At 38.1% G+C, this 27,311-nt stretch overlaps 1 protein-coding gene across 1 annotated transcript in view; it reads left to right on the top strand.

The window, feature by feature from the left end:
• Positions 1–26,898, top strand: part of C1QTNF7 (C1q and TNF related 7) — a 138,512-nt gene extending 111,614 nt beyond the window's left edge. Inside the window, exons 2-3 of the mRNA XM_082653196.1 lie at positions 19,047–19,292; positions 24,958–26,898. Coding sequence (XP_082509322.1) covers positions 19,047–19,292; positions 24,958–25,589 — 878 coding nt within the window. The 3' untranslated portion in view covers positions 25,590–26,898. The remainder of the gene's footprint in view (positions 1–19,046; positions 19,293–24,957) is intronic.
• The last annotated feature ends 413 nt before the right edge of the window (positions 26,899–27,311 follow it).

Below are 27,311 nucleotides of genomic sequence, written 5' to 3'. Positions count from 1 at the left end.
GGGGCTGGGAGGTCTCTGGTGGTCCAATGTCCTGAACTCGGCTCTCCCACCTCGGAGGCTCAGACCTGACAGCAGGCTGGATCACCAAGACCCTGTCAGCCACATGGCCATGTACATGGGTATTTTCTTGCCTTTTGGGAATCTGAGGTCTTCTGCCAGCATTCAGTAGGTGTTCAGTAGGAGTTGTTCCACATATAGATGTATTTTTGATGTATTTGTGGGGAAGAAGGTGATCTCTACGTCTCACTCCTCTGTCATCTTGAAGGTCCCCATGCAATAGGAGACTCCACAGAAGAGGCCAACATCTGCAATAGCTAGAGATGCAGAGGCATTTTTTTTCAGAGGGTTTGTAGTTTGCTTTTTTTTTCTCTTTTCCTTTGTGCCTTTTCTAGTTTCACTTGTTCTCAGGGTGCTTCATTCAGAGGCCTCACACTCAGCACTTCAGATCAGAGTGCCCATTTCCCTTTTTCCCCTCCAGGAGTAGCTGGTTGCCTCTGCATGATGTCAATTGAACTGTTCCCAGTGTAATTCTTAGATACCATGTTATACTAACAATAAAAATAGAGAGGAACTGTAGAGTAGGTACAGAGAAGAAAAGTGAAGTAGCACATTTTAATAGAAGTTTCCCATTCTCATTGCTGTCGAGTGTGTTGAATGTCATGGAGACAGACCCCTAAGCCAAAATTTGAATAGGCCTTGGATTTTACCCATATGGGTAATGTGATCACTAGTGAAGGTGAAGGTTTTGGAGTCCATCTCTGTCACTTACCAGCCTTGCCCTTCTTTCCCTAGCCTCAGCCCCCTCACTTATCATGGGAAAATCATACCAGCTACCTCATGTGCTCTTGGTAAAGAATAAGTAAGAAATGCATATAAAGCACTTAGGACAGTGCCCTGCCATAAAAAAACTCTTGATAAATGGTAACTATTATTTATTTTCTATTATTCAATGATATGGCATCTCAGAAACAACTTTAAGTGTCCATCAATGGATTAATGGATAAAGAAAATGTTATATATATATATATATATATATATATATATATATATATATATATAAAATATATATATATATATATATACATACACACACAATGGAATACTATTTAGCCATATAAAAATGAAGGAAATCTTACCATTTGCAACAACATATATGGACCTTGAAGGCATTATGCTAAATGAAATAAGTCAGACAAAGAAAAACAAATACAGTATGATCGCACTTCTACATAGAATCTTAAAAAAAAATAAAAATGAACTCAGAGATACAGAGATCAGATTGATGGTTGCCAGAGGCAGGGATGGGAGGTAGGTGGAATGGGTGAAGGGGGTCAAAAGGCACAAACTTTCAGCTATAAGATAAATAAACCTGGGATGAAATATACAGCATGGAAACTATAGTTAATAATACTGTATTGTATATTTGAAAGTTGCTAAGAGAGTAGATCTTGAAAGTTCTCATCACAAGAAAAATAATTTATAACTATGGATGGTGCTAGATGTCAACTAGACTTACTGTGGTGATCATTTTGCAATATATGCCTATATGAAACCATTATTTTGTACATCTGGAGCTAATAAAATGTTATGTGTCCGTTATATGTCAATTTTAAGAACACACACACACCACCAGAAAATAAAAATTAAAAAAAACAGAGATACAGAATCTCTCATATGCCAAATATTTCTCAGGGAAATGTGCAAATTGAAGTCACTGCTACAAGAAGCATAGAAGTGGTAAAGCAAACACACAAAGTTTTGGTTCCTGTGGTTTGCCTTCCAGGTTAGGTTTTCCCCTGACCTCACCTTTCCGTCTGCACCATGGTGGGGATGGAGGTGGCCATGCCCAGCTGCACTGAGATCCTTCCCCAGGGCTGACAGGCTTCATTCTGTGCCTGTTGATTCTTAAGTGCCCAAGACAACGCAGATCACTCTGTTAGCCTTCTCATCCCAAGATTCCAGGACTCTCTAACATTTTAAAAATGTATGGACACCAAGCAGGAGAAAGGAGGGGTGGGATGAATTGGGAGATTGGGATTGACATATATACACTAACTAATGTGTATAAGATAGATACCTAATGAGAACCTGCTGTATAGCACAGGGAACTCCACTTCCCTGTACAGTAGAAACTGATACAACATTGTAAAACAACTATACCCCAATAAAAACATAAATAAAAAATAAAGATGATGCTAGTTCTCTCGTGTTTCCTAAACAATCTTAGGATGGTATGACAGGTTATGTTAGTAAAAGCCAAAAATTGCACGTGGCAGCAGTATCACCCATCCTTGACATGTGGCAGGACTAAAGGCCAGCTCTGCACTGTAGTCTTTCCTGGAACACACGGACCCACAGACAGGCCTTTACTGGGCTCAAAACTTCTTGGAATTTCTTTAACAAGTCATCAGAGAGCTCCCCTGTGGACTCAAAACTTCACTGAGAAAGCTTGAGACTACATAAAATTACATTTCGCAACTTTTAGTGCACAGTGTAGCAGTTTGTGAGTAAAGTGCTTTTAAGACATTTTAAACTACTCTAAAGTAAGCCTATTTTTGGTTAAAAGTCTCAATGGCTGATGAAGCTGCACGGTGTCAATCACTCTGTTATTTATTATCCAAGATGATAATAATTCCTAGGTTTTCCTGAAATAGTTATGAAATAGATGATATGATGTGTGGAATTTGCTTCATAAACATACCAAATGCAGGGGTAAGGGATTAGTTGAGTAGGGGTATCAATGAAATTATATTCCTCTCAGTAACTATTGAGCTGGTGGTGGGTACACAGCAACTCATTTTCCATTTGGTCTCTACTTTTGTGTATGCTCAAAATTTTCTGTAATTTTTTAGAATGTTCTTATGATTTAAAATATAAGAAGTGATATTTGCGGTAGAAAGATGAGAATCAAGTATTATGATCTACGATAATACTACCATGTTAACTCTCAATTATCCACAGTAATAGGTGTTTATGTGTATGAAAAATACTGCAGTGTCTTCTCTGTGTGAAGTCAGGAATCAGGTCCTGGTAACTAGCTGTGCTGTACAGAGGAGAGAATCTTACAGGGGACCTGAGTTCTAACTCTGGTCTTATCCATAAATGGGGCCTTTGGAAGAGTCACTTTTCACTGAAGGTATTTTCTTCTCTATAAAATGGGAAAATCAGGCAGATGCCCTCAGAGGGCATCTTCCTTCCCTAATGACTTGAAATTCTCACTGGAGTGAGTTCCAAGGCATTAGAATCCTGTCTTCCTCTTTCAGCTCCTCATCTCCAGGGCCTGCGGTGGCACCTGGCACAGGTAGAGGTCATGACATTTGTTCATTCAATGAGTGTGTGAATTGCCTTTTTTTAAATATGCAAAGCACTTTTCTCACAAGAACTTACATCTTCTCAACAATGAAAGCAGATTCAGTTCATAAGCCAAATGAAGTCTGTATAGCTTATTGAAGTCACCTCAATGAGAGGCAGGAAAATGGCAGCGAGCATCACCTCTATTTGTATCAACTTCATTATTGTAACAGACTGGGGTTGAGGGAGAGTTGGCACCCTGCCCCATAAAACCCTGCTCACAGCCTTTCAGGATAAAGACCAGAACCTTCCAAGCCCAGCAGAGCCCTGCTAGTTCCAGGCATATCCTCCAGGCATATGCTCTCCTTTGCTCTTTGCAATGACCTTCTTTCAAAATCATCCTATTCCACCTCAGGGCCTTTGCACATGGCATTCCCTCAGCCTGGAAGTGTTTTCTAATTTCTCTTCCTGGTTAATGACTGTTCCCCTTTTATATTTGAGGTCACATGTCATTTCTTTAGACAAGCCCTAGGTCTCAACTAGGTTGCCCTGCTTAAACACTCCCATAACACCCTTTACTTTCCCTTCAGAAAACACTTTCCAGAGTTTCCTGAAATTATTAAATGATCGTCTATGTCTTAAATATGATATAAATAAGAAACAACTTCACTTTTCTCCCATCACTTTTTCTAGTCAAATCCTGTTGGATCTTTTTCTCTGCCCTTTCGTGACAACTCAGGCAAATTCCTTAGCTTTCTGGTCACTTTGAATGACATGAACAATCTTGTTGGTCAATTGTGACTCATTTTCAGACATTAAAAAGACAAATCTAAATCAACACCTCAATATCACATCCAATAGAAAGCTTGTTCTTTTCCAAGTCTTCAGCTCAGAATATGTTATGCTTTTCACTCTTCCCCCATCTCCTACCTCTCCTTCTACTTTGGACATGTCCAGAGTCAGATAAGAAGGGAGGAGAATTAGAAAAATGTGACCAAAGTATGTTTACTTAATAGGTACTGGTATGGTTCTTTTCTGGGTGCCGATACCTGCTTGGTGCTCCAGGTATTCAACTGCTGGCTCTCTCTGGTTGAACATTTCCCGTAGCCATTAGAGGCTTTCTGAGGGAACTCCATGCTTTACAATTTCCTAATATGGGTGATAAAGTCCTTGGGTGATACCCTGCTTTGCCCCCATACCATCCTCAGCTTCTGCAGTCAGTGGTATGCTAGATGGCTTCTTACTGGCTTCCTCATCCTAGAAGGACTCCCTCCTGGCTCAAGAGGTCCCACCTAAATGGCCCAATCCCAGTTGCCATCCTCAGTGTCATCTGCCTCTTGGGAAATTCATACATCCTTGCCTCATCAATAGCTGCTTTTATACTGCTCTCTCTTCTCCAGACAGCCTTCTGCCTTCAGAATTCTCTAATTTCTATGATCACATAAGACATCAAACTTTAGGGGTAGCTCAAGCTCCCCCACATTTCTCTGATCCCATGAGAATTGCAAGGCTTTCAGTTTCACAGTTCAGTTAATATGCAACTGGAGAACAAGGTGGTTTCTTTCTTGCAGGCACCTCTGATACTATCAGTAATCTCTTGGAGTCCTTGCCACTAGTCTGGGAGTTGGGAAGGGGGTATTATTCCTCCATCTCCTCCCTCCTAGGAAGGGAGAGGAGAGGTCCTTGGCACTCCCTTATCAGCTAATGACTCTCTACCTTGATGGCTCCCTTCAACTATTCATCCTTTTTGAATTTCTAGTTTTCTCTTATGTGGGTAAAAGTGGACTATAGCTAGTATCAGATCCAGCTGGTTTTTGGCAAGTCTTAAATGGATGTATGGGAACTGATTGCCCATTATTCTCTGCCTTGAGTGCTCAACTGAAACTCCAAGATGATGGAAAGTCCGAATTAACATCTGGTAAACATAGTCTTACGCTTATTTGATGAATGTCTGTCTTCCCTACTAGACTTTTTCTCTCTAAGGGTAAGAGCTCCATGTTTGCTCCCCATTGAATACCAAGATCAAGCACTCAGTATCTGGCATATAGTAGGAGCTCAATAAGTATGTAATGAGGTGATTAATAAAAGAACAGAATAAAAGAGTGAGAAGACCAGATCAGATTTATATCACTGACCCTCCCTGGCTTGGAAGGACTAACAGAGGAGGCATCATTTGAGGAGAAGTAGATAAGGTAAAGATTCCCAATTTCTGACTGCCTATCAGAATTACCCATAGAGCTTTTGAAAAATATCAGTACCTAGAACTAATCCACTGGTGTGCTGATACAGTAGATCTAGTTAAGAATCCATGAGTTAAGGTGCATAAGAGAGATCCAAATAATGTTCTAGGAGGGTTCAAAGGAAGGGAAGGCTGTACCTGCTGAGAGTATCAGGGAGGCTTTCTGGAGAAAGCAATGCATAAGGAGGACAAAAGTGAGCATATGTAGAAAAGGGCATGGGAAGGACATGGCCAACAGGGACTTGTAAGCAAGAGGAGATGATATAAGCAGGGCACTGAGGCTAGAAAGACAAGGTTAGATTCCCGCCCGAACCCAGTGCTATGGGAAGGAAGAGGAGGAGTCAGGCGTGCAATCCACCCACCTGCAAGCTGTGTGGATGCAGGAACCTGGTCTTGTAAAGTTAGAAACATCCTATGGGGATACATGGTACAGTGGTTAGGTGGGCCAACTGTGGATCAGCCTGCCCAAATTCCTCATCTACGAAGGGAGGATGATAAAATTACTCACCTCAAGAGGTTATGGTGAGGATTAAAGGAGAAAATGATGTCATGTCTTAGCACATAAGCTAGAACCTTCTTTTAAAAATAATTCTAGTAGCGAGAATTGGCTTATATATATTCCCAGTGCTGTGCTGATCTAGCTTAGACCGGCTAGCAAGGGCCAACTCCACACAACTTTGCATTTAGTGAATATCAGGTTGGTAGCTTGAAATTGGCCATGAGGGAAGTATTTACACCAAGGAAACTGACAAAGCTATCAATCTGTACCTGTTTCTTGAGAGCTGGTTCACCAGCACACTGTGAGATGCTCTGTGAACGTTGATTGGATTGATCTAGATTGAACTGAATTCAGTTGAAAAGTGAGTTAAGGCTACAGGAAAATAAGCACAAGCTGAGAGGAGAAAAAAATGTCTGCTTAGAAAAGACAGAATAAGACCTTGGCCTCGACATGAGTGGCAGGTGTAAATGGAACCCGACTTTTTTACTTTAAGCCAATACTTCCTTCAGCATATTTTTCTACCCACTTTTTTTTTTTGCTACTGTCTCTAAAATAAGTGTGAAAATGATGAGTGAAATAGGCAATAACAAGTTTTAGTAACATCTGAAGTCTGAATGCTCTAGGAGACAATTTCAAAGGTTTTATTCTCTCTGTGAAGAAGAGTAAATCCAGGAAGATATAGACTATAATAAGTTAGCTAAGATGAAAAATAATGAAGAAAAAATCAAATATTGCAGAACAGAAAAAATACAGTGATACTTTAATAATATAAGAAACCTTGCCATCGAACACTAAAGGGAATTTAAGGAAGTTATGAATGACACAGAAAAAGCAAATATGAACACCCGTAAATTGTGTCAACACTTGGTCAAGTTAAGACAGAAAAATAAGAACACATCTACCTCTTTTGGACGTCAAAAAATTTACCCATTTTTAAGCTCTTTGAAGGAGATTGTACCAATCCAAAGAAAAATGAATGAGAAAAGCCCTTTAAGAAGTCATCACTTACATGCACCCCAATATTCATAACAGCATTATTTATAATAGCCAAGAAATGGAAACAACCTAAGTGTCCATTGACAGATGAATAGATAAAGAAGATGTGGTATATATATACAATGGAATAGTACTCAGCCATAAAAAAGAATGAAATAATGCCATTTATAGCAACATGGATGGACCTACAGATTATCATACTAAGTGAAGTAAGTCAGAGAAAGATAAACATCATACAATATCACTTATATGTGAAATCTAAAAAAAGATACAAATGAAGTTATTTACAAAACAGAAACAGACTCACAGATTTGGTAAACTTATGGTTACCAAAAGGGAAAGGGAGGGGAGGGATAAATTAGAAGTTTGGGATTAGCAGATGCACACTACTATACATAAAATAGATAAACAATAAGGTCCTACTATATAGCACAGGGAACTATATTCAATATCTTGTAATAAACTATAATGGAAAAATTCTGAGAAAAGAATATATGTATATATATAACTGAATCAATTTGCTGTACACCAGAAACTAACACAACATTGTAAATCAACTATACTTCAGTAAAAATAAAGTTATCCATTGTATACAAATAAATGAACATATCCACAGGCTGACATCCCAGAAATTAAGATTATAAGGACTGCTATTCTAGTCCAGCCTTTTAGAAGACCTCAGAGGGGAGTGTGGGAAGATTACCTTCAAGTCAGATAGTCAGGGCCTTCTTACACAAGACAGTGGGTTGTTCTGTGGTGTTAGGCTAGGAGTGAACTAATGAAAGAATTCAGCCTCTATGACCTATGTGCCAGTTCAAGTTCAAATATAGTCATGCCATTTTTCTTTCTTCCAATTAGTTCTCAGGATCCCATTTTTTTTTATTATCAGGTAGACTAGTCAAGATCTAAATCCTCCCCTCCATGAATGATCTAAGAATTCTAGGGGCATTCTTGGTTCAAACGGGGTCATGTCTACTTCTATCCTAGGCAGAAAGTGAAAAACAAAAGTTTTGTCCACTAGTCTTGTTGCTTTAGCTGCCACCAAATTGCCACACTCTAATTGTGCAGAGTCTAGTAGATGCTTGTCCATTTGTAGGAGATGCTCTCACTAACCCCGGTACTACCGCCTTACTAAGTTTTAGTATAATGACCCTCTTAATTCTCCACTGTTCCCCAAAGGAGAGCTGTGATGACAGAATCACTGAAGACAGACGAAATTTCAGCTTCATCCATGTACTCCACCAAAACCAGCCACCCCCAAATCCTTTAATGCTTTTGCCCCAGACTCCCAAGTACCTCCCTCTCAATTCCATTCTGTGGTCCACAGTATTCGTTCTTCACAGCAGGCTTTGGACCAAACCAACCCTGTCGTCCATGACTAATTTCTTTAAGTTTACATCATGGAAAGAAGGGGCTGGGTCCTTGGTTCCTTCCTTTCCAGAAGGCCCTGGATGCTTTAAGTAAATAACCTCAACCCCTCTCCAGCCAAGGGTCCCTGAAAGGAAAACCTTCATCAAACCACTACCAAGTGCTTCCCTTTATGCGGAGAGTCACCTGAGTAACCTCTCTCAATATCAAGTATCCCCTTCCAGGTGACTTGTATCTCTACTTGTATGTAAGGTGTAGAGTGGCTGACATTACTTTTTAAGCTCCACCTCATGAGGCACAAGATGAGAGAATATTAAGAACGGTGAGAAAACTTAGAAATAATCAAGGACAACCAATTTATTTTTTTATATCTTTATTGGAGTATAATTGCTTTACAATGTTGTGTTAGTTTCTGCTGTACAACAAAGTGAATCAACTATATGTATACATATATCCCCATATCCTCTCCCTCTTGAGCCTCTCTCCCACCCTCCCTATCCCACCCCTCTAGGTCCTCACAAAGCACCGAGCTGATCTCCCTGTGCTATGCAGCAGGTTCCCACTAGCCATCCATTTTATATTCGGTAGTGTATAAATGTCAGTGCTACTCTCTCATTTTGTCCTAGCTTCCTCTTCCCCCCCACCGTGTCCTCAAGTCTGTTCTCTACCTCTGCGTCTTTATTCCTGCCCTGCCACTAGGTTCATCAGTACTGTTTTTTTAGATTCCATATATGTGTGTTAGCATACAGTATTTGTTTTTCTCTTTCTGACTTACTTTACTCTCTATGACAGACTCTAGGTCCATCCACCTCTTTACAAATAACTCAATTTTATTCCTTTTTATAGCTGAGTAATATAAGGACAGCCATTTTATTTTGAGGATGAGGAAACTCTCTCTGATTAAGGTCCTACTCTACTTTAGCAACAGCTGTGCCTCACTTCTGTGCTCAAGGCATTATTTTTATGACTCTATGTTCGAACTCAGATTTTTGACAGCCAATAAATTCAAAAGACTATGTCCTCCAGATGGGAGGGTGGATAGCTAAGGCAAAATAAAGCCCACGAATATTCTTGGTCAAATTTGTGATTCGTGCCCATTTCCCCAACTGGAAGTATTTCTTTCAATTTGCATTCTTAATAGCTTGAGAAGAATGGTGGGGAAAGCAAGATAAAAACAAAATTTTTCAGTCACTCAGTTTCCATAAACACCATCATGAATTACATACTGCTCTTGTAAGGATATACATGAAGTTCGTATCAAAAGGACAAAAAGAAATTGATAGCACTGAAGATGAGTTGTCATAGGGTCTGGAGAACCATTCTGCCTTTTGAGTTGTGATCCATTCTCTATATGAACAAAGACCTATTAGTCTTCTGAAAATATCCAATCATTTATCCATTCAGAGAACAAAGAAAACAGCAGTACAGTATTCATCACCCTCTTTCATTTTGTAGCACATAGGATGAGGGACCATTTTCCTGCCGTATTTACCCAGAATAGGGACATCTTTCCTTGTTATCTCATGAGACACAATCCCACTTCCAGAATCTGAAGATTCTACATTGAAAATGCTCAAAAAGGGCATAACTTTTTTCTCTAAGTTAACAACTAATTTCCAGTCAGTGAGTAATTTTTTTCCTGAAACATCCACTCAGTGGAAAACAAATGAAGAGGGGAAAAAATTAAGTAAACAAATCTGAAAATGAGGCCACAACACACGGAGATGGAGGTGCCTCTACAGCTAACGGTCAAGAAAAGCAGGCACTTTCAGGTTTAACTCAAACAAAATCGAGGTTTTCAACTGGCCCTGATTGAGCCTCACCCAATGAATGACTTTCAGTGCCTCTGGCTCTTTGGGACTAACGGAGAGAATTATTTTTAGCACAACTATTTGGAAACCTCTGAGAACTTGGATCTGTTTTTCTGTCTGGTACCAAAGCAAGATTTTCTCTGAGCTCTCATGAAAGATCCTCAGTCTCTTGTGGATTTAGAATTCTGGAGCAACCCACCATCCCAGAGCAAGGTATGGTGTTTACTCTTTTTTTAGAATTTTGGCAGATGTGGCTGCAATGTCCTATTTCATTACGGTAGCTTTTGAGTTTATTAAACAGATGGCTCTGGAAGAAGAATCCATGAAACTGAAGACCTGGGTTCAAATCTCTGGTCTGACACTAGCTTTGTGACCATAAACAAGTTACCTGACTTCTCTGGACATTGGTACCCCTGTCCGACCTACCACAAAAGGGTCCTTGGGAAGATGATACAGGCTTAACGTTGCTCTGTAGATGACAAAATATTTGATAGATGTTAGAACAGATTACTGTTGTGCCATCGTAGCCTTTTACATACAGCAGATGGAGTTTATAAATTATGAAATGTTTATAAGAATAAATATTGATGAATATTTTCCTTCTTTCAACTTTTGTTGAGCCTCTACTGTAGATCAGTCTTTGTCCTAAATGTTTGTGATAGAGTTTGCATTTTGGTGGAGAAAAAGCAATAGTTAGTCATAACACAATGTGGTTGTGTGGCTATGCTGGGTGGAGTAGAGACAGGAGAAGGAAGGGACTTCATGGCCAACAGAAGAAGCTGTTCTGAGGAGGAAAACCAGGGCCCCAAAGGGAGAGCTGAGGAAGAACAAACAGAAGGCACTGGGGTGTGAGCAGCTCAGGTCTGATCCCGTCTTGCTCACAGTGAACTCCTAGTGCAGCCAGAGGAGGACAAACCCTGCTGTTGTGAAATCCCTTCCCCTGCAGGCCAAGGATATGTCTCGTTTTGGCCTCCATGGTTACCTATCCTCCTCCTAATGAATTCCAAGCAAAACACATTTTCAACTTGAATTAGTAATTGAGCCCTTTGCCATGAAGTAATGTTACAGTTTCCCTCACATGATGTCAGGGAAAACCCAAGTGTTTAGAGACAAAAGAGCTCAGTTCAAATCCTGCCTGGGCCATTTTTAGGGCTGTGTGGACTTGAACCCTCAGACTCTCCATTTTATTATTTGTAAAGTGAAGATAATAGCACCAACTTCATAAAAGTGGTGTGGGGATTGAGTAAATGGTGTCTTGAAAGCACAGTAATAAGAATACTAGTAGGTTCCATACATCCCAATTAATCTTTTTTTTTTTTTTTTTTTTGCGGTACGTGGGCCTCTCACTGTTGTGGCCTCTCGCGTTGCGGAGCACAGGCTCCGGACGTGCAGGCTCAGCGGCCATGGCTCACGGGCCTAGCCGCTCCGCGGCATGTGGGATCTTCCCGGACCGGGGCACGAACCCGTGTCCCCTGCATCGACAGGCGGACTCTCAACCACTGTGCCACCAGGGAAGCCCCTAATCTTTTTTTACTTAGTTTTTTTGTGGTAAAATATACACAACATAAAACTTGCCAGAGTATACAGTTCTACGGCATTAGGTACATTCACAACGCTGTACAACCATCACCACCATCCATCTCCAGAACTCTTCATCTTCCCCAACTGAAACTCTGTCTTCATTAAACACTCACTCATCATTTCCCCCTCCCTCCAGCCCTTGGTAATCACCATTCTATTTTCTGTCTTTACAATTTTGATTATTCTAGACACATCATATAAGTAGAATCATACAATATTTGTCCTTTTGTGACTGGGTTATTTCACTTGGCATCAAAGTCTTCAAGATTCACCCATGTTGTAATATGTGTCAAAAATATCTTCCTTTAAAAGCTGAATAATATTCCATTGTGTGTATGTGCCACATTTTGTTTAACCATTCATCTGTTGATGGACACTTGAGTTGCTTCCACCTTTTGGCTATTGTGAATAATGCTGCTGTGAATATGGGTATACAAACATGTTTGAGCTCCTGCTTTCACTTCTTTTGGGTATATCCAGAAATGGAATTACTGGATTATATGATAATTCTATATTAAATTTTTTGAGTAATCACCATACTGTTTTGTACAGCAGCTGGACAATTTTACATGTCTACCACCTACATTTTAAATTTTTTTCCAGCTTTATTGTGATATAATTAACATATAACATTGTGTAAGTTTAGAGTATATGACATGAAGATTTGGTACTCATATGTATTGCAAAATGATTAACACAATAAGATTAGTTGACACATCCATCACCTCAGGTAATTATTATTTTTTGTGTGTAGTGAGAACATTTGAGATCAACTCTCTCAGCAACTTTCAAGTGTATGATACAGTATTGTTAATTATAGACACCACGTTATACATTAGATTCTCAAAATGTATTCATCTCATAGCTGGAAGATCCTTTGTTTGTACCCTTTGGCCAACAACTCTTTGTTTCCTCCACACTTCAGCCCCCGGTAACCACAATTCTACTTTGTTTCTGTGAGTTAAGCTTTTAAAATTTCACATATAATCAAGATAATTTGTCTTTCTCTGTCTGATTTATTTCACTTAGCATAATGCCTTCAAGGTTCAACCATGTTGTCACAAATGACAGAATTTCCTTCTTTTTTGTGGCTGAATAATATTCCATTGTATATTTTATACACACACAGACACGCACACACACACATACACACACACACACACACAAATATATATATATCACATTTTCTTTATCCATTCATCTGTTGTTGGAAATTTAGGTTTCTCCCACGTCTTGGCTATTGTGAACAATGCTGCTATGAACATTGGGGTGCACGTACCTTTTCGAATTAGAGTTTTCATGGGAATACAGACATCTCTTCAAGGTAATGATTTTCATTTCCTTCAGATAAATACTACCCAAAAGTGATATTGCTGGATCACATGGTACTTCTATTCTTAATTTCTTGAGGAATCTCCATATTGTTTTCCCTAGTAGCTGTACCAGTTTATATTCTCACCAACAGTGTACAGTATTCCTTTTCTCCATGTTCCCACCAACACTTGTTATCTCTGGTCTTTTTATGATGGCCATTCTAACAGGTGTGAGGTGATAGCTTATTGGGGTTTTTTTTCATTTTCAATTTCCTGATAATAAGTGATGTTGAGCATCTTTTCATGTACCTGCTGTCCATTCATATGTCCTCTTTGGAAAAATGTCTATTCAGATTCTTTACCCATTTTTAATTGGATTATTTGGTTTTTAGTATTGAGTTATATGAGTTCTTTATGTATTTTGGATATTAACCTCTTCTCAGATACATGAGTGGCAAATTTTATCCCCCATAGGTTGCCTATTCATTTTGTTGATTGTTTTTTTTGCTGTGCAGCTTTTTAGTTTGGTGTAGTCCCACTTGTTTATTTTTGCTTTTGTTGCTTATGCTTTTGGTGTCATATTCAAAAAACTGTTGCCAAGACCAGTGTCAAGTGCTTTCTCCCTGTGTGTTCTTCCAGAGGTTTTATGATTTTAGGGCTTACATTTAAGTCCTTAACCCATTTTGAGTTATATTTTTGAGTGGTGTGAGATAGGGTTCCAATTTCTTTTTTTTTTTTTTTTTGTATGTGAATATCTAGTTTTTTCCAACACCATTTATTTATTGAAGAGACTATATTTTGCCTGGTGAGTATTCTTGGCTCCCTTGTCAAGTATTAGTTGACCATGTATGCATGGGCATATTTTATTTTATAATAAAGAAAAAACATGTTATTTACTGAAAGCTCTCAAACTGTGGGCACATTTTCTAGAAGTTAAATCTTTGCACTGATTTATTCAGTATTTCTCCAAGTATTTTCCATAGCTAGTTTAGCAAAAACTAAGGGTTTTATGACTTAAAATATTTACAAAACACTATATACTACATTCCTGCCTTACAGATTCAAAATATACATTAACATGAAGGCTTTGAAATCTATAGTACCACAAAGTATTATAATTTTTTAAATGGGTATTTAAAAAAATTAAAGATCTGTTACTTTGTAATCCTTACAGAAAAATAGGATAGAGAATCATTTACAACTAACATCCAGGACAGATCTGTTCAAATTAACAATATTTCCAGAGCTTTGATTTTCTAACTCCAAAGGAGCACACTAGTGGAAAAAAATAATACATTTTAGCACATATTCTGCATAAATTTACATAATTCAATGTAATATTTCAAAGTATTTTGTATGAGGAGTGACTGCTAATGTGTATGTTTCTTTTTGTAGTTTTAAAAATGTTCTAAAATTAGATTATGGTGTACATTGAATTGTATACTTAAATTGGTCAGTTTTATGATGTGTAAATTAAATCTCAAAAAGCTGTTTAAAAGTATTGTAATGTGTATAGAGCCATGACTCACATAGTTCATTCCCAGTCAGAATAACCAAATTCATCACAAACCAGTGGGGCAGTGGTTGAAGGATGGACTTTTTAATACAAGGTGTTGAAAATATAAAGTTGGATCCCTACCTCACACATTTTAATCAGAAAGACTCCAATGGCTCAAATTTTAAAGGTGAAAAAATGAAAATAAAATTGAAAGAAAAGTGGGAGAATTCTTTTTATTATCTTGAAGTGGGGAAGACCTTCTAAACACAAGAAATTGAACCCCCAAAAGTGTCTTCAAGATAAAAAGATTTTTTAAAATACATGAATGAAGTGAAAAAACAAACTGGGAAAAGCTATTTGCTGCTCATGTCATAAACCACATGCAAAGAATATACATATAAATATCTATCGCACTATTGTTTGTAATATCACAAGAATAAAAATGTCCCAAGTATCCATCAATAGGTGACTTGTTAAATATAATAGATTCTTACGATGGATATTCCACAGCGACTAAAAAAACAATGAGGCAGCTCTGTCTATATACTGATATCTCCAAGCTAAGTGGAAAAGCAAGGTGCAGGAATTTGCATACAGTATGCCTACAGGTGGAAGGACCCACAAGAAACTAGCAAAAGTGATTGCCTCTAGAGAGGGAACCTACATGTCTGGGAGACTGAGAGGAAAGAGAAGAGATTTCCTTTTCATTGCACATCTTTTTTTAATTTTATGAAGGTGCATGTTTTATCTATATAAAAATAAATATTTTAAATACTTTAGACTATACAAAGTTAAAACAACTTAAATCCTTTATCTGTATTTCTCAAACAGATACTGCAAAAGGGACCCATAGACCCCAGGAATATTTCTTTAAATTCTCTCTTTCCTCTTTCTTTTGTAATATTCTCATATTCCATAATTTCTATCTAGTCTTTTTCCCACAAAAATCACACCTTCCCCGCCCCCAAAATCTCCTTTGCCCTCAGCCTGAGTTTTTTGTGCTAAGCACTATTCTACATGGTTGGAGACGTCAATGGCTAACACAAAGATCCCTGCCCTCATGAAGCTTACATTCTATCAGCTAGAGATATTTACAAATTTAAACGCGTAATAAAATTAAGAATAATCTAGTAAATTAGAGGATGATAAGTACAATGGAGAATAGAAAAAAACAGAACAGAAAGAGGGCACGTCATGGATAGGAGAAGGTCGTTTGCAATGTTAGATGAAGAGGTGAAGGTTGGCTTTAATGAAATGGTAGCGTTTGAACAAAGGCAGAAGCAGATGAGGGAGGGAGACATATAGGCATCTTGGAGAAGAGAGCTCCAGACAGAGGGAAGAGACAGTGTGAAGGCCCTAAGGCAGAGTGTATCTGGCATCTTCGAGAAACATCAAGGAGTCCAGTGTGACAGATGATGAGGAAGTGGGAAGAGAGTAGACACCCCTTTGTCATCCTGACGATTTGAGTCCCAAGCCTCAACCCAAGCCACTCACCATCATGTCATCATCACAGGTCAGGTGCCACAACACCTCGTCCCTCAATTCTGATGAGGATTATTAATGGATAACCATTCTGAGTGCCTTTCAAAGTATTCAACTAGGAATGCTTTCAGCATTTAAACTACTGTGCAGACAATATTCTAGTGCATTTGTCAAAGAATTGCAAACCATTTGTTCAATGAATATCTTTGTTTCAGTTGTTTTAATTTATTCTTTCTTTGAGTACCTTTGCCTGGCTCTTGGAAATATTAACATCCTTCTTCCAAGCACATCTTTAAAATTTTTGCATCCTCTATCCATCATAACCTCAACTCTGACCACACGCTCCTTCATAGACTGATCCCCAACTATTGTCATGTGTGTTCTCAGCATCTCCACCAGTGTCTGAGATGCCACTGCCCAAAGCACCTTCTCACCAGATCGTTTCAAGTCCCTCTTAGGACCAGCTCCTGGCTTCAGCTACAGCATCGCATTCCATGTCTGGTTAAAAGCCTCCTTATAAGTATCTGTTCTCCTCTTTTAAATCCCTTCTCAAAGCTTCCTCTAATCAGTTTTTTGCAAGGTGGAAGATCTAGCAATTTAATCATTCTGTCTTGTTTTAACTGACAAGGGTTTGAATAAAAGTTTCTTTCCATTTTCTTTCATCTGAGGCACCTTTGGAAGGGCTGGAATGTTTATCAGATCTGCTGGGTTTTCAGAACGTGCCTTAATCCCAGATGAGTAATAAGATAAATAATTTTGAGTTTGTGTTCTATAAGCAGACAGGGCATAGAAAAATGTTCCCTTTGATTTTTTTCGGTTGGGGGGTAAGGGCACTGGTAACATGGAGATGTGGTCAAGGATACAGAGCCTATATTTGGATAAGTTGCTTCAGTTTTTCACTAATTAGATTTCTAGGAATCAGACTTATTTTGAACTACATGTGCACACTATGTTTTTCTCAGTTTGTCATTCCTATGCTCTCGCAAATTTCTGGATCTAATTCCAAGATGTTACAATTTCCTCATGGGTGCTATAAAAGTGGTACAGTGTGCTGGTTAATTTTCTGATGTGGCTGTCAAAAAAAAAGAAACTCTATCCAATTGCTTTTCCCACATGTTATGATTATCTCCTTTTGGTAAGTATACACCAGGGATATACATTAAGCATTGTACAGATTTCTTTTTTTTATTTTATTGATGTATAGTTGATTTACAATGTTGTGTTAATGTCTTCTGTACAACAAAGTGACATATATATACATTCTTCTTCACATTCTTTTCCATAATGGTTTGTCAAAGGATATTGAGTATAGTTCCCTGTGCTATACAGTAGGACCTTGTTATTTATCCATCCTATATATAATAGTTTGCCTCTGTTAATCCCAAACTCCCAATCCTTCCCTCCCCTACACCCTCTCCCTTGGCAGTCACAAGTCTGTCCTCTATATCTGTGAGTCTGTTTTCGTTCTGTAGATATGTTGATTTGTATCATATTTTAGATTCAACATATAAGTGATATCATATGGTATTTGATATGGTATCATATCTTTCTCTTTCTGACTTACTTTGCATAGTATGATAATCTCTAGGTCCATCCATGTTGCTGCAAATGGCATTATTTCATTCTTTTTTATGGCTAATATTTCACTGTGTATGTGTGTGTGTGTATGCATATATATATATATACCACATATTCTTTATCCATTCATCTGTCGATAGACTTTTAGGTTGTTTCCACAGATTTCTTATTAAAGCATAGGTCCAACCATGCAATAACTGCTCATTTATACCACCCCAGAGTCACATGTATACTCCCACCCAAGATGCTGATAGCTCTAAGACATTAGCCTAGAAAATCAAGTGTCCCAAGCCTACACTACACACCTCTCAGCCTATATGCCAAATATGATGCTAATAAATGATCCATCATCCTCAGTGGCCAGGCTTTGTGGAGGGAAAAACCAAATCCCATTAGATCAGAGCTGAAGAGATCTGTTGCCTGCTTCACTCAGACCATGTGGCAACATGTGTGATTTAATTTCACTCAGCTCTTTAATTGAGCCCCAGTGCTAACAGCTTAATGGGACAGTAGGGCATTATATCCTGCAGATTTTAAATTAAAGTTTGAGACAACTCCACTCAGGACATGCACAGTACTCCAATTAACACTAATTGGCATTACACATGATTATCAAATGAAAAACATGATTTTCCTGAAAATGTCACTTCCTTTCTCTTGCTTTAAAAAGCCTATAAATGCTAAGAAAACGACTGTGGAAGCATGCCAAGATTAGATATAAAGATGTCTATCTATCATGGTGTTTATACTAGCAGAAAACTGGAAGCAAATGTCTATAATGGGGAATGTTGTACATAAAGGATAGTAGAGGCAAATGCAACAATTTTTTAATGTTATGAATAATTTTTGACATGGAAAGATGCTCACGATATATTGTTAAGTGAAAAAAAGTTAAAGACTTGCAGGAATGTCATAACATCACTTTTCTTCATAGCATAGAAAGAAAACACCAAAAGGATGTATACGTCAAAATGTAAAGAGTAATTATCTGTGAGTGGTGAGAATAACTTTAATGTTTATCTTATTCATTTGCATCTCTAATTTTCCTTTTAAAAATGTGTACTTTTGCAAAAGCAAAACATTGTTTTTCAAAGTCCACCATTGATTCCTGCAGAAAAGAAAATGCAAATGCAACAAAGTGATTTATTCTGGAATTTTTTTAAATCTTCACTGACTTCATCTCCACCAACCCTTGTGTGGGGCACTGAGAACTCTCTATCAGTAAAGTGCTAATAATTTTCAATGGAATTATTAGGGCAAACAGGGTATTTAGACACACATGGAGAGGTGAGCCCTGGGGTGAATTTTTGCAAATGTCCATTCTCATGTTCAGTTATGCCAAAAACCCCACCTAAGAGGGTGCATTTATGTCCGTGTGTTTCTCTTCCAGAGCCAAAGATGTTTGTCTTGCTCTATGTTACAAGTTTTGCCATTTGTGCGAGTGGACAACCTCGGGGTAATCAGTTCAAAGGAGACAGCTACTCCCCAAGATATATCTGTAGCATTCCTGGCTTACCTGGACCTCCAGGCCCCCCTGGAGCAAATGGTTCCCCTGGGCCCCATGGTCGGATCGGCCTTCCAGGACGAGATGGTAGAGACGGCAGGAAAGGAGAGAAAGGTGAAAAGGGGGCTGCAGGTAATGAATGAAGTTCCATAAAAAAAAACCTCTGTCACCCCCACCTGAAAATCGCTCCCTTGTTTTGTTGCTTTTTCTAATGAGACTTGCCCTTTAAATCCCTTCTCAACTTCACCTTCATTAATCGTAACAATTTACTGAGTCCTCACTATGCTTCAGATACTGCTCTAAACCCTCTACCTGCATTCTCATTGCATCGTAATGACAACTCTTTCAAGGGGACGTGATCACGTTTTATACATGAGAACACAGAGCGGTAGCATGATTAAATGAATTGCTGAAGATGGAAGTGCATGTCTAGTGACTGGCAGAGCTGGAGTCATCTAGAACATCTGATGTCCGTGACCTCTGGGCTGGTACAGCCAGCAGGCAATGGCTGCATGTGAGACAGCATGGATGGATAGACAGACAGATGGATGGGGAGGAGACAGAAAGATGAAGGAGAGGCAGGAACTAGGAGCCAAAAGCACAGGGGTCATCCTGCTCTGCACTCATATCCTTAACAAAGACACAAAAGGCTTACTTGTCACAAAGGAAATGACAATAATACTGTATAGCCTACCTTTCCTAGTTCAACACTCTCCCACCTGTCCTGTAGCAGCTGAAATACAGATGTCGTATTGCTCTTTACAGCAACACAATTGTGTCCTACTCTTTCAGTAATTTTCACTTTTTTCCTCACAAATAAGTTGGCCCATGAAGCTTGCCAGATTCTGCAATCCTTCAAAGTAAACTGAATTGAAACTCTAGTAAGGCTGTGTTAACCCTAAAAGAGGAAAATTTGGATGGAATCAATCTTTGAAAACAAGTTTCTGAGTGTAAAATGTGGAACAAAAGACAGGAAGAAAAAGTCAGTAGATCTAAGAAATACATCTCTATCTAGTCATTGCACGTGATTTACTGGTATTATATGAAACAATATCATAATATATATTCAGAAGATTAGATACCAATTCATTGCTGAATTTATCACGCAGAAAATATTTGGCAAATAAGAAGCTACTGAATCTATGACCCTTAATCAACACTAGATAAAGTATCTTTAGGTAAATTTTCAACATCAGATAAAGAACTTTTCATTTGGAGCTTACATTTCATCTTTCAAAGGCTCTATTTGGTAGCACATATGAACACTCTTACTGCTGTATCATGATCATGAATACGTTTGAAATCCTATAATAATAACACCAGGATCATAGTTAGATATTACTGGCCCTTTTAGTTTATTGTGTCTAGAAGCAATAATGTAGGAGTCACAGAAACATTCACTGGAGTCAGAAAGACATGACATCTTCAATTACTAACAGCATCCTTGAGAAGAAAACCTCTTTGAGCCTCGGTTTCCTTATTTGTAAGTTGGGGGTAGTAAGTGTCATTGTGAAATTAAGGAAGATAATACATGCAAAGTACTCAATAGAATAAGTGCCATGTAGTAAGCCTTCCGTAAATGTTTGCTGTTATTATCTATTACACTGTGATCTGCAATTAGTCTCAGCTAAGTTTGTGAATATCCAAAGCCATATAATAACCTAGAAATGAGCTATCCATTTCATGAGGTAGTTCTAGTGTTATTTAAAGATATGTATATGGATACGTATTCAGAGCAAATTGAATGTTTGTAACTGCTACGATTTTAACCATATATGAGATCAGCTATCCCCCATATTCATCAATCCATTCATTCATCCATCCATTCATGCATTTTTCATTCAACAAATATTTTTGTGCACCTCTTGCTCTCCAGTATTGTTCTAAACCAGTGTTTCTCAACCTCCACACTGATGATATTTGGGTCCAAATAATTATTAACTGTGGGATGGCTATCTGGTGCATTGAATGACATTTAGCAGCATCCCATTTGATGTCAGTGACATCTCCCACCAATTGTGACAACCAAAATGTCTTATGGCATTGCCAACTTTCCCTTGGTGGGCAGTGTTTAATTGCCCCCAGTTGAGAACACTGTTCTAGGGAATGCAAACATGAACAAGACATTGTCCCTGACTTGATAAGCAAACATTTGGGTGGGGGAGGCCAATATGGAAACACATGATTACAATATGTCACTATCATCATCATCATCATCACCATCATCACCATTAATTAAGAACTTACTGTGTGTCAGCAATTTTACATTTAGTACTTAATTTCAGCCATAACCTTATTAGCTAAAATTATAATCAATAATAATAATAATGTTACAAATGACAAAATTGAGATTCAAAAGTAAAAAAGACTTTCCCAACCTTAGTTATTTAAATCCAATATATATTGATACATATACACAAGTAAGGATATACAACAGCTAAGAAAGGTAAGAATGCCTTTGTGGTCAATGAAGAGAAGCACACCTCATTTACAAACAATAAGAACAGAGTCCTGTGGCTTTGAGAATTAGCTTTTAATGTGGCTGGAACTGGACACAACTTGGTTGGAAGCTTCTGCTTCCTGTTTCCCCTTTAATACCATATATGTCTTCTCATTCATCCCTACCACATCCACCTCAACCCCCTGGCAAGGTCAAGTATATGTCTTCTCCAACTTCCCTCCTCTAAATTACAAATACAGAGTTTATTATACTGAATTATCAATTCTCTGTAAAAATATCTGTCTCCCTCATGGGTCTATAGCAATTATTGTGGTGCCATATTTTTAAAATTTAATTTAATGCGAATGCACATCCATATAAATATCTTCAAATAACACTAGAACCACCTCATGAACAGATTATTCTACTTCATTATATGGCTTTGGATATTCATTAAATTAGCTATGGCCCATATTTGCAGATCACAACATAATATGTCATAACAGCTAACTTGAGGGTAGGACAGGTGTCATTCATGTCAATGGCATTCAGCCCTTGGAACAGTGCCTGGCATGTAGTGGATGACCAATCAGTATTAGATGGTTTAGATAAATGTATGCATGCACACATACATATATGATGCATGGATGGATGGATGGAAAAAAATGGCACTGAAGAAAAAAATCCTTGTAAGCTTGTTTTGTGGAGAACTAAGAAGAAATTCTTTCTTTCTAAGCTTCAGTATCTAAGCATAGACTAACACTCCATAATTCTCCTCTTTACCCAGCATATGTCTGACTGAATAGGGAGGGGGAATGATTTATCCCTTCATTCCATTCTTCATTAATTGGCTTTTATCACAAGGGTAAATCCTTCATGCAAACAGAAAGAATTACTGTAAATTATTACCACTAGTCCCTGATTATCTAACTCTCAGCAGTTCAAAATATTAAATAGCTATAGAGATCCAAGTGTTGAGATTATAAAGATCTTTTCACGGCTAGCATTGTAAAATTGCATCTTAGTATTTACGGTTTGGTCTCAAAGAATTTTCAAGAGGACGAAACCTCAAGCAATCTAGTCCAACACCTTCATTTCAAGAACTGGGAAACTAAAGTCAGAGAGGTAAAGCCCCTTCTTCACAGTCACCTAACTAATCCATGGCTGAATTAGGGCTTGTCAAGTCTACTGAGTCACTGTTTACTACTTTCCCAATGGCTTTAGAGTGAACTTAGATCCAATTTCTTCATAGTACAAATGGGGCATTTGAAACTAAGACAATAAGTGACTTGCCCAAAGTTATAGAGGCAAAGAAATTTCAGTGCATAATGAAATTTAATGGCAGAAATTGTTACTGATGCCAAAATGTTTTTTTATTGATACATCAGTCACTGGTGAAGACAGCAAAAGTTAGCTCCTATTGAAAATAAAATAATAATGTATAAGTTGTAGTCCTTGATTCAAAAGTTAATTTAATAGTAAAATAGTATTCATATTTCATTTCTACCAAAAAGAAACAAACACTGAAAGATTAGACTATTATGTCCTTATTTCCAGAAATAAATACCAGTTTGTTTTGGCTGGGGCTAGTGGAATTTCGACTTAATAACAAAAGTCATCTAGAGCTGGAGGATGGTCCTATGACCAGTAACAATGCTGATCCTAGTCACCAAAAACGGGTTACATTCATTATTAGCATTTTCTATGCATCATAAATTATTACACAACCTCTTTCTAAAATTACTGAAACAAAATACTTGATGTTTTAAGGGTAAAGCTTTAATTCTCCTGAAACTTATATTATCCAGAACACTTCATTGCTAAATTTGCCAAATAACTGAAAAATGACCAAATTCATACATTGATGTATGTGTAATATTCAAATAAATGATATCAAAGCACTATCAAGATAAAAGGTTTAGCTTAATAAAAGTTCCTGAGAACAAATACATAGTTAAGAGTAAAAGCACACAATAAAACAACAATATGCTTTCCCTGACTACAAAAGTGCATTACAAATTACCAATCATTTGGATACTTTTCAAGACAATATTTATGGAATGGATTTGGCCATAAAATTGAATGACATATTTTATGCTTTTAAGTCACTGTTATTACATATAAGGTTTAAAAATTAAATAGATTTTGCTTATCACTTTCAACCCATGGTCACAATTTCTCTACATTTAGCCTATGGTTGACCTGTAGATATAAATATCTGAACAAACAGAAAATATTCCAGTATGATGATTTTGAATTTGTTGAAATCCTTTCACAGCCCTTATGTATTTTCTACAAATATGGAGACCCAGAGAAAGTAAAGGACTTGCCTAAAATAATACAACCATTTAGCTGTAGAGCCAAAAAGAATTAAAGGTTTTTTATTTCAGCCCCAAAAGTAAGAGGCATTTTGATGAAGGAGAAACATCATTAGGCTAAGACTTGGATTCCAGTCCTAGTCTTGCTACTGAAGCAAGTTTCTTCACCCTTCTGGGATTCAGTTTTCTCCTTCAAAAATGAACTCCTGCACAGTGGTGGCAGTCACTGTTGTTTGGTTATCATGACATATTGAAGAGCCCCTACTGTGGTGCACTTTACAAATGACACTCTGGCCACTGCCCCAGATGTTCAGATGCCAGAGTCAGGCAGGCATGAGTTCAGATCACAGCTCCATCACTCCCTAGCTCTGTTTCCTTGAGCAAACTAATTTCTCCATGGCTCAGTTTTCTCATCTACAGCGGAAGTAATAATAATTCTTAGTTCATAAAGTTGTGCAGGGCTTAAAGAAGATAATGCATGCACCTAAAGCATTGACCCTGATACATTGTAAATGTTCAATAAATATGAGCTAATCTCACTTTAACTTTTTATTGGGTTGGCCAAAAAGTTCGTTCGGGTTTTTCCAAACCCAAACAAAACTTTCTGCCCAATATTAATAATCCTGATAGAAGTAGAATGGTGCATAAGACTAAGTAGCCCTAAGGATTCATCTTGTTCTGTCTTCCCCCATGACCTCACTCTGGGGAATAATATCATGCTCCTTGAATTCCTCCTATAGAGATAACTATCTATATGTGTCTAATTTAGCAGCAGGTAATCTGTCATCAAATGATGGTTACTTATTTTAAATTAATCAGGTTTTAAATGATTTCTTATATATTCAGGAAAATTTTCTTGACATTTTGATGAAATTTTTCTATTTCCATTTTAGTGCATCAGTGATTTATTTAAATATTAATTATGTAGTAGTATACTGTTGAAAGTTGACTGAGAAAAACAATTTAGGGTATGTGGGCATGTTGTTTGTGACTCTATATTTACAGAAACTGTTAATTAAACTATAAACTCTTTTTGAAGGTTTGAGAGGTAAGACTGGACCACTGGGCCTTGCTGGAGAGAAAGGGGACCAAGGAGAGACTGGGAAGAAAGGACCCATGGGACCTGAGGGAGAAAAAGGAGAAGTAGGTCCTGTTGGGCCTCCTGGACCAAAGGGAGACAGAGGAGAGCAAGGGGACCCAGGGCTGCCTGGTGTTTGTAGATGTGGAAGCATCGTGCTCAAATCTGCCTTTTCTGTTGGCATCACAACAAGCTACCCAGAAGAAAGATTACCAATTATATTTAACAAGGTCCTCTTCAATGAAGGAGAGCACTACAACCCTGCAACAGGGAAGTTCATCTGTGCTTTCCCAGGAATCTATTACTTTTCTTATGATATCACATTGGCAAATAAGCATCTGGCAATTGGGCTAGTACACAATGGGCAGTACCGGATAAAGACCTTTGACGCCAACACAGGAAACCATGACGTGGCTTCAGGGTCCACAGTCATCTATCTGCAGCCAGAAGATGAAGTCTGGCTGGAGATCTTCTTCACTGACCAGAATGGCCTCTTCTCGGACCCAGGTTGGGCAGACAGTTTGTTCTCTGGATTTCTCCTATATGTTGACACAGATTATCTAGACTCCATATCAGAAGATGATGAGCTCTGATGAGGACTGCTGGTCTGAATGTCCCAAGATCCTTGTGGCAGACACACCGATTTAATCTGGGGCCCTGGAAGGTGGGACAAGCAGAAATGAGATCCAAAAAGACACCCACTCAGATTCCAGAGAATTTACAGATAGTTCTAGCAGAATTTATTAAAACAGGTTGAACTACCAAACCATTGAAACCACACCAAAATGAATTCTATAAAACAATAACCCCAGATATGTTTTCTCAAAAGTGATGTTCATAAATATTTAAACAAATTAAAGACAATGTTACAAATTTTCTATTAAATTCCCTGAGTGCTAAAACCAGCTGGCAATGATATTATATCATTAAATCTTCATACAATTACATTTTTGCCTGTTACTTAAGAGAGTCATAACATCCCAAAGTCCTTGACAATTCTCAAAAAGTAAAAACCCAAAGGTAAGAGAAGCCAAGTAATTTCAAGCAAGCTAAAGAGAAGTGATTATTTTACTATATTATTCATTCCTTCATGCTTGTATATATTCACTCAACAACTCTTTAATGAGCCCATATGAGCCAGACACTCTGATGCTGGGTCAGATTTAATGATTTAAAACAATATCTGTACCTTCATACAGGCTAATGTGTGATGAGCACACTCTCACAGTTCAGTGTGATGAGCACCATGGCAAATAAAGTGACTGGATGCTGGAGGCATCTGTTCCTGGGGGTGGGAGGCAGAGAAGATTTTACACATGGAAGGACATTATGTGTGCTAAGTGTATATTATTAAGTAGGTGGGAGGTATGCAAATAAAACAAGGAATTCAGAAGCTGCATTCTCCCCATCTCATCCTCAAACACCATCAGGAATGGGTGAAAAATCTAGAGATACCCTGGGAGGGGTAATGGAAATGAAGAGAAACAAGTTACAGAGACCAGTCAGTAGATCATTCTCCTAAATTCTTTATTGTGATGGTTACCCAGGACATATATTTGTCCTCTTAGCTTTCTCACAGATAAGAGCACTACTTTACATTATAGTAAGACATTATTTCTCATGGATTTCCCAAGTATTAAATTCAAATAAAGCAAAGCATATGACCATTGATTTATGAATAAGTTGATGGGAGGAGTGAACAGGAGGAGAAGAGGGTGTGACCAAATATCTAAGCAAATAGCTGTCTCTTCAAAGTTTCACACATACCTTAGTTCCACTTTCTCTTAGTGTCAACATCTTGTTCACGACTGAACTGCAATTCCTCAGTTAATCTCACCCATAATACTCTCACCCACACTCCCTTGGCTGATAGTAATGGTGTTCTCTTGCTCCTCCTTTTTGGCGTCATCTGACCCTCCTTCCATGTATTCCTCTCTTTACTCTTTCATTTAATAAATATCATTTAATGCCTCTTATGTGTGAATCATCACATTGGGTTCTGTGAAGGCAGAGCAACACCAAGATGAATATAGAGCAGCCCCTGCCATCAACTTTCTAAGGACATAAGAAAGGAAATGACATGCACACAAACACAAATACCTAGAATTCTGGAAATAAACATGCTGAAATATGCTAAGTGCTAAACTGGAGATAAAGACAAAATATTTTAGAAGGAATGCTGAGGGGAACATGTTAACTCCAAAACTGGGATGTAAGAGAAAACAACTAGGGAAATCTCTACCCCCTTGGCCTGAAGTGACAGATAAGAAGTGGAGTGGCCAAAATGGAGAAAGGGCACGTCCAACAGAGGGAAC

Source organism: Grampus griseus (genome assembly GCF_964374135.1).
Source record: "Grampus griseus genome assembly, chromosome: 4".
Lineage (NCBI taxonomy): Eukaryota > Metazoa > Chordata > Mammalia > Artiodactyla > Delphinidae > Grampus > Grampus griseus.
This window is presented reverse-complemented; position numbering and strand designations above follow the sequence as displayed.